The sequence below is a fragment of the Amia ocellicauda genome, chromosome 12 (genome assembly GCF_036373705.1).
Source record: "Amia ocellicauda isolate fAmiCal2 chromosome 12, fAmiCal2.hap1, whole genome shotgun sequence".
In the NCBI taxonomy this organism is placed as follows: Eukaryota; Metazoa; Chordata; class Actinopteri; order Amiiformes; family Amiidae; genus Amia; species Amia ocellicauda.
Genome location: NC_089861.1, coordinates 1,663,134 through 1,671,424, shown reverse-complemented (window position 1 = coordinate 1,671,424; position 8,291 = coordinate 1,663,134). Strand labels below are relative to the sequence as shown.

Sequence of the window (8,291 nt, the reverse complement as noted above, 5' to 3'; positions counted from 1 at the left end):
AATGGAAATTGGGCTTCAAGGCATTCAAGACAGAAAACAGGAGACACTTCTTCACACAGAGAGGCGTCACAATCTGAACAAACTCCCCAGCGATGTGGCTGAAGAGACAATTTGGGAACATTCAAAAACAAGCACAATGGGGCGAATAGCCTCCTCTCAGCTGGACACTTTATGTTCTTATGTTCTTATGTGTGTGTTTTGATTTGTTCTAGGCCTAAACGTACTTCACTTACTTTGGAGAATTTTCCATTGCAAATCTTAATTGACTTTGTTACATGTCACTTTCTTGTGTGTGTGTGCGTGTGCGTGAGAGAGTGGGGGGAGGGGTTGTAGGAGGGGCAATGGCACGAGCTCTGAAATCTTCTCCAGCAAGATTCCTGCAAAAGTGCTAATATGTTAATTAGATGTCTGACTCCAGCCACACACTATAAACACAGTGCCGGCTGCGCAGGCGAGTCGCACAGCAGCACAGATTGTGCGTTTGCATCAGCCTCGCAGACCGAATCACACAATGAAGACACAATATAATCACAGCAGAGGCCGCGTTAAAATGTTAAAATGTATGGTCTTTATTGTTTGGTTAATGTCAAGCATTTCTCTACACACAGAAGCATCACATGAATAAACGGACGTGACTACGCGTCGAGGGCGGACGATGTCTTCTGAAGCAACAGCACATTTTACTCGATCACTGAAGGGCGGAGGATGACGTGTTCGTGTTTTCTTAAAAAAGGAAGCGGATTCAATCCCTAGAAATGATAAACCGAACTCGGGAACACAGCGTAGCAAATAGGAGGCGAGGCGTCACACGGCCGCTGCTATTTACATGAAACACGACTAGAAAACCGAGGTCACGAGACGGGAGTGAAAAGCCGGGGGGTTATGAGGGATTTACTCTATGTCAAACCAAATATTATAAAAAGATCAAACTTCTCGGATGATTGCCTTGGACAATTTGACAACAGGTTACATGAAAATAAAAATATAAAATATATATATATTTTTTTAAACCGGCAACCATGTCCTCGGTGTCGTTTAAGCCCGAGAATCCTAATAAACTTTAGTTCAGTTTGAAAAGGTTCATCTTATAAAGGCCCTATCTAGGCAGGCTTTAAGAATGAAAATGCATAGACTACACCCACCCAGAGAGAGAGAGAGAGAGAGAGAGAGAGAGAGAGAGAGAGAGAGAGAGTTTTTATCTGAAAAGCACGCTGTTCTGTGCTTATCTTTCCACCTCCGACCAGACCTCTGCGATCGCCCGAACTACACAAACGCGACAACGGTATTGCGACTGCTGCCATTCTACTGAATCACACAAAGCCAGCTCTACGATCAAAGCCTATTTTTATTTATTCGTGTTAATAAAGCTTCACTTCAAAAGAGCCCGGCGCTAATCAGACGCCTCTCGTTTCAAGCGCAGATCGATCGGGACTCGTCTCGTTGGCCACAGGTCCAAACTCTAATTAAACCGAGCGCTGACGATGGGAAAGACGAACCAACGCAGCCCCCACATCTCTGAAAAAACAGTGTGCGGCGGCCGTCGCTCAGATCCCCCGTGCCCGTCTCAGCTCGGCTAGCTCTCTCTATGTGTTCCCTTTCCAGAAGCTCAGATTCCCCGGCATCTTGAAACCACCACCTGCACGCTTGACAGAAAGAAGAGGAGAAGAAAGAACGACGCAAAAACGAGAAGCAGGACCATTTCTCGAAGGAGGCGTTTCCCCTCCCTCGCAAAGAACGATAAATAAGAGGGGCTGGGTTCTCCGCACGAAGGACGGTACACAGAGTGAACGCGTCTCCTCTCGTGACAAACAAGCTGCAGGCACAGAGGGAGCCGCGATGTCATTCGACTGCGCTCTCCTTCAAGGCACAGGGCCGAGATTAAACAGCGGACGAGACTCTGATGTTTCCTCCCCAGACATGAAAGGTTGAGAGAGAGAGAGAGAGAGAGAGAGAGAGAGAGGGAATCAATTGAAAATACACACCACAAATCAAGTGCATTTTTATGATGGTAGCTCGAAACTCCCTGCAGCTACAGATAAATTACGTCTCTTTGTATTTTTATGGAGTTAATCTGCGGGCAGCAAACTGCGACGCTCGCTCTTATCTCCCTGCCGCGGAGACCTCTAATTGAAAGTAATGTTTCCAAATTGACTTCTAAGTTTGCGACAGCGGGGAAAGTTTTGCCTTCCCCCACTCTCTCTCTTTCTCTCTCTCTCTCCCTCTCTCCCTCCCTCTCTCCCTCCCTCTCTCTCTCCCCCACACAATTTAATTTGATTTCCCAACCGACTGAAAAAGATTTATAAAGTTTTTTTTTCTATTATCCGTTATCAGGCTATCTTTGTTAAAACAGGCTGTTAAAAAGGGGATCGGGGTTGTAGATTACAGGACCGGACTGAGTGCAACGATCGCTGTAGAAAACAGCCCCCCGGCCGGTGCCTACGCCTCGCCCACCCACACCACGGCGTTGCCCCTCGGCGCGTCGGTGATCTCGCAGTTGAGCTTGTTGAGCCGCCCGTCCAGGATGAACAGCGACTCCCGCGACGGCGTCATCAGGTACTGGCCAAACATGCCGCTCCCCTCGATGACGCGGTTGCGCGGCCCCCAGGGCCACTCGGCTGGCTTCACCGGCTCCTTCAGGCTCTTGATCATCTTGACCTTCCCCGAGGCCAGCTCCACGTACAGCACGTCCGTCTGCCGGCCCGAGCTGGCGAACACGTTGTACTGGTGCGCCTCTGTGAAGGAGGGCTGGAAGGCCAGGTCGGAGATGTGCAGGTTGGTGTGCACGTCAAAGGCCGGGCGGATCTCGCCACGCGCCGTGACCGACTGCACCCTCAACAGGCCCTTGAGGTCGTCCACACTGACCAGGAAGCGGCCGTCGGGCGAGGTGTAGGGCGTGCCAGTGATGTCGCCATTGGGCCCGATCACCGAGTCGGTGACGCTGTCCACCACGAGCTGTGGCCGGGCGTCGCCGGGGGCCTCCGACCGGCAGCGCACGAAGAAGTAGCCGCCCAGGTGCGTGTAGGCCAGGGCCTCGGGGACGCAGCCGTGATCCTTCAGGCTGATGGTCTTCACGTAGGACGTCGTCTCCAGGTCGATCTTGTGCAGCGCCGGCTCGTCCTTGTGCAGGATGAAGCCGAACCTTGACCGGGAACCGGGAGAGGAAAACAAAGACACGGTTTTGAGTCACCGGGGCAGAGAGAAGTCTTTCTCATCGGTACCGAGCAGGAGTCTCTCTCATTCCCCTCACACAGCTGAGAAAACCAAAACAACAACCGCAACAAACAGGAATTTAAGCATCAGCGTGTTGTAATATGTCTATTTATGTGGCGCTGTTTCACGGCTGTGTGCCGACGCCAGCCGCGGCTTTAGACACATTTTCCACTCCATCAAACCCTGCGATGCTGTCAAAGAATCACAGACGCTCCGCCACGGCAGAGCGGAGATTTCATGCCGAGAACACATCCACAGCACCGGGAAACACAGAGGGAGGCGACTGGTGTGGCTCGGCTCTGGACAGCCGGGCGGGGGTGATATTGGCATCGACGTGGGGAGGGACATGTCAGACCGTCATACGCCAGACCGTCCCGACCGGCAGAAGGTCACGGAGAAAGCCACAGAAACAAAGACAGATCGGACACGGACAGGTCACACGCAACACGGGCGAGACAGAGAACAAGAGCCGAGCGGATCACTGAAGCAGGCGTCGGAGGCTAGACAAGTAAATAATGCGTAGCTGGACTGGGAGTGCTTCAGACGGGATGAACACATTAGTCTAGTTATTCATCCAGTCCTGTACAATCGCCAGCTCCTGACTAATTGCTTGTAATGCGTCACGGACCGATACCCTGAGCCAAGGAAGGAGGAGAGAAAGTCAAGTGAAATGAGAGAGGGTTTTCTTTCTCCGCTCCTCCGTTAACATCTGTTCTTTTATATAACAACTCGACAGCCACGCGCTCCTCCAGAAGCTTCCAGCGCAGGTGATGGCCTGTTTCGGCATCTACCTCATTAAAACATGCATGCGATTACGTGTGTTCACATAGATTGTAAAGTGTTTGTATATTTAAGAATTGATTAAAGATTCCTGAAGGTTGAGTGTGAAAACCGCAAGCAGCCGCGCTGGATTCGAGCGCAGAGAGTGGCGGCTGTTCGTCTCCGCAACACGGCGACGTGTGTGTGAGTGCAGCGCGGCGACACGGCGGCGTCTTTAAAAGCAGGCTAATTACATACATCGCTAATTAGGCGCACTGGGGTGACTGAGGTACTGGAAAAGGGTGCACTAGAAATAAGACAAAATACTAATTAATTAAGGAAATCAAGACAACCTGTCAGAACTACTAACATCCAGCTTTGTGCGTTTCATTATCGGCCTCATAAGAAGAAAAAACAATCTACCTCTTTTCTCTCTCTCTCTCTCTACCTCTACCTCCAGCTCCTTCACTTTCTCTTTCTCTCACCCCTTCCCTGCCTCCCTTCCTTCATCTCGTAACTCTCTCTTCTCTCTCTCCTCACCTCCTTCACTTTCTCTAACTCACCTCTTCTCTACCTCCCTTCCTAGTTCTCTACCTCCCCTCCTCTCTCTCTACCTCAACCTGTGCCTCCTTTCACCCCTTCCCTACCTCCCTTCCTTCCTCTCTACCTCCCTCATTTCTCCTCTCACCTCCTTCCCTCTCTCTCTCAACCCTTCCCTACCTCCCTTAGTTCCTCATCTCTCTCCCATCATCTCTCTCCTTCCCTTTATCCAACTCTCCCTCCTTCCCAACTGTCGCCTCTCATCCTCCTTCCCTCTCTCCCTCTTTCCCTCTCTCCGGACCCTGTGACTTGTGATATTAGTAAATTTAGCCCCACAGTGCCGTCCCGGTGAGAACTGGATTTGCAGACCGTTCAGACGGCGGCGGACGCTTCGGAAACGAGTGGAGACCCAGCCTCTGTCGGGGTTTTAATATGACGATGGGCTTGTCAAGACTTCAGGAGTATAAACAATCAAGGCTGTACTGCAGGAGCACAGAGACACTCGGAGTCTCCATTGTGTCGACACAACTCTTAGTAACTCAAGATCGACTGTTACACAGTACAGGTTTGTCTTTCCTCTGTTGTAGGTGTTGAAGTCGTTTTTATATAAAAGACGTGGCAGTCTGCGATCTAACCGGCGATGTGGAAGGCATCAGAACAAAGTGAAGATTATTTGCCGGAGAAAAGGTCAATCAGACCGGTTTAGGTAGTAGACCATCAGGTAACCATCTAAAGCAAGTCCGCAGCCCGGCATCAATCTGCGTGATCAAAGAGCTACACTGGTATCGATTTCATCTGCAGAGACCTCTCCGCTGAAAGAGCGCTCTCTCTCGTTCGGCTGAACCCCGGCATGACCTTCCACACGGCGCAGAGGCCGGGACGAGACGACTCTGCTTTCATCCAGACACGACACTTTCCGTGCTTATTTTAATTGAGGGGGAGGCTCGATGGCTCTAACAGCGCGGTCCAGAGTATCAGGGGAGTGAGATGTGCCCGAAACATGGCCAGACAACGTACAGAATCTGACGCATTGCCAGACGCTGGATACGATGAACTGGCTACTACAGGAATGCCTGTATTGTAATAATGACTCTCTACTACATGTGATCACTGGATGCTTTATTTTTCGGCTCGTATACACTCACCTAAAGGATTATTAGGAACACCATACTAATACTGTGTTTGACCCCCTTTCGCCTTCAGAACTGCCTTAATTCTACGTGGCATTGATTCAACAAGGTGCTGAAAGCATTCTTTAGAAATGTTGGCCCATATTGATAGGATAGCATCTTGCAGTCGATGGAGATTTGTGGGATGCACATCCAGGGCACGAAGCTCCCGTTCCACCACATCCCAAAGATGCTCTATTGGGTCGATATCTGGTGACTGTGGGGGCCAGTTTAGTACAGTGAACTCATTGTCATGTTCAAGAAACCAATTTGAAATGATTCCACCTTTGTGACATGGTGCATTATCCTGCTGGAAGTAGCCATCAGAGGATGGGTACATGGTGGTCATAAAGGGATGGACATGGTCAGAAACAATGCTCAGGTAGGCCGTGGCATTTAAACGGTGCCCAATTGGCACTAAGGGGCCTAAAGTGTGCCAAGAAAACATCCCCCACACCATTACACCACCACCACCAGCCTGCACAGTGGTAACAAGGCATGATGGATCCATGTTCTCATTCTGTTTACGCCAAATTCGGACTCTAACATCTGAATGTCTCAACAGAAATCGAGACTCATCAGACCAAGCAACATTTTTCCAGTCTTCAACTGTCCAATTTTGGTGAGCTTGTGCAAATTGTAGCCTCTTTTTCCTATTTGTAGTGGAGATGAGTGGTACCCGGTGGGGTCTTCTGCTGTTGTACCCATCCGCCTCAAGGTTGTACGTGTTGTGGCTTCACAAATGCTTTGCTGCATACCTCGGTTGTAACGAGTGGTTATTTCAGTCAAAGTTGCTCTTCTATCAGCTTGAATCAGTCGGCCCATTCTCCTCTGACCTCTAGCATCAACAAGGCATTTTCGCCCACAGGACTGCCGCATACTGGATGTTTTTCCCTTTTCACACCATTCTTTGTAAACCCTAGAAATGGTTGTGCGTGAAAATCCCAGTAACTGAGCAGATTGTGAAATACTCAGACCGGCCCGTCTGGCACCAACAACCATGCCACGCTCAAAATTGCTTAAATCACCTTTCTTTCCCATTCAGACATTCAGTTTGGAGTTCAGGAGATTGTCTTGACCAGGACCACACCCCTAAATGCATTGAAGCAACTGCCATGTGATTGGTTGGTTAGATAATTGCATTAATGAGAAATTGAACAGGTGTTCCTAATAATCCTTTAGGTGAGTGTATATACAGATTACTGATTTATTTGTTTATTTGGGGGTGGGGTGCGATTCAATTCACCACGAGTCACATTCCTATAAAGAAACACAGAAAAAGAAGGAGGGACCTCAGTGAGGCGTTCTGGGTTTCACAACCAATGCTGTAGTTCTGTTCGGTGCTGCTGTGGCCGCAGGGTCCAAACAGGTCACACTGAGTGGAAATATAATATTGAAATAAAAACACTAGGACACACTGTGTTGAAGCGGCCAATAAGCCACATCGGTGTTGCCCAACTGGGGATTCCGAGCCCCCAAAAACCCTCTCTTCCTCACTGCACCGTCCCTCATCTCCCGGTATCTCCCTGTGCAAGAGTGTCGATTCATCTCCCGAATAGGATCTCGGATGGGCCGGGCAGAGACAGGATGGTCCACTGCGGCCTACAGGTACAGCCCGGTGTGTGAAACGTCACCCATATCGTCCAGCTCACAATGTACACATTCACACTTAAGTACACATTGTGGGTCTCAAATCCAGTTAATCGTAGGGTGTCACATGTCATGTCAGTGGGTGATGATTTGACGAGGCTCAGGAGATGGTGGTTTAATGGACGATCGGGCTGACATTATGTCAAGCAGTGCTAATGGGGTCGGCCTCTCACTCGCCCGGTCGGACAGCGGTTCAGAGGGTCATTAAAGCAGCCTGTAATTCCTGAACACGGACAGTCAGTGTGAAATGATTTGGCATGTACTGCTACACCGTAAAACGGTAAACGATTCTGGTAAAGAACTGTACATATAAAGAGAGAGAGAGAGAGAGAGAGAGAGAGAGAGAGAGAGACAGGCTGTCAGTTTACGAGACGCTGAGCAGTTGGGGATAATTAAATCGTTAGTAGCTATGAATGCCCAGAACAACCAAACAACTGTGTGTGTGTCTGTGTGTGTGTGACTGTGTGTGTTTGTGTGTCTCTGTGTGTGTGTGTGTGTGTGACTGTGTGTGTTTGTGTGTCTCTGTGTGTGTGTGTATGTGTGTCTCTGTGTGTGTGTGTGTGTGTGTCTGTGTCTGTGTGTATTTGTGTGTCTCTGTGCGTGTATCTGTGTTGCGGGGCTGAGGGAGCGATTGCGTCAGACACGGCCCTCCCTCACACTCACCTGATGTGGTTAATAATGAGCGTCGTGGCTGGGATGAAGAAGTCGTGCACCCTGTCGAACTGCTTGCCGACGGGCTGGGTGTGGACGGTGTGGTGCGCCGTGCTGCCGCTGGCCTGGTTGATCACCTGCAGGGACCGGAGCCAGAAGAATAGATGAGGATGGTTTACTACACTATACTGCACTGTACTGCACTACTCCTCTCCCAACTGTGGCGCGATTCCACTCCGCTGTGTTTTCACCACGGTGTGCCACAGGAAGCGTGTATAAGACTATTTAAATCCACAGCCAGCCTCTCCAGCA

At 49.9% G+C, this 8,291-nt stretch overlaps 1 protein-coding gene across 4 annotated transcripts in view; it reads right to left on the bottom strand.

Moving 5' to 3' along the window:
* Window positions 1-545: 545 nt before the first annotated feature.
* Window positions 546-8,291, bottom strand: part of fstl5 (follistatin-like 5) — a 140,499-nt gene continuing 132,753 nt past the window's right edge. For all 4 annotated transcript variants that reach the window (XM_066718038.1, XM_066718039.1, XM_066718040.1 and 1 more), the window contains 2 exons: window positions 7,992-8,116; window positions 546-3,139 (listed from right to left, as the gene is read on the bottom strand). In XM_066718038.1, coding sequence (XP_066574135.1) covers window positions 2,437-3,139; window positions 7,992-8,116 — 828 coding nt within the window. In that variant the 3' untranslated portion in view covers window positions 546-2,436. The remainder of the gene's footprint in view (window positions 3,140-7,991; window positions 8,117-8,291) is intronic.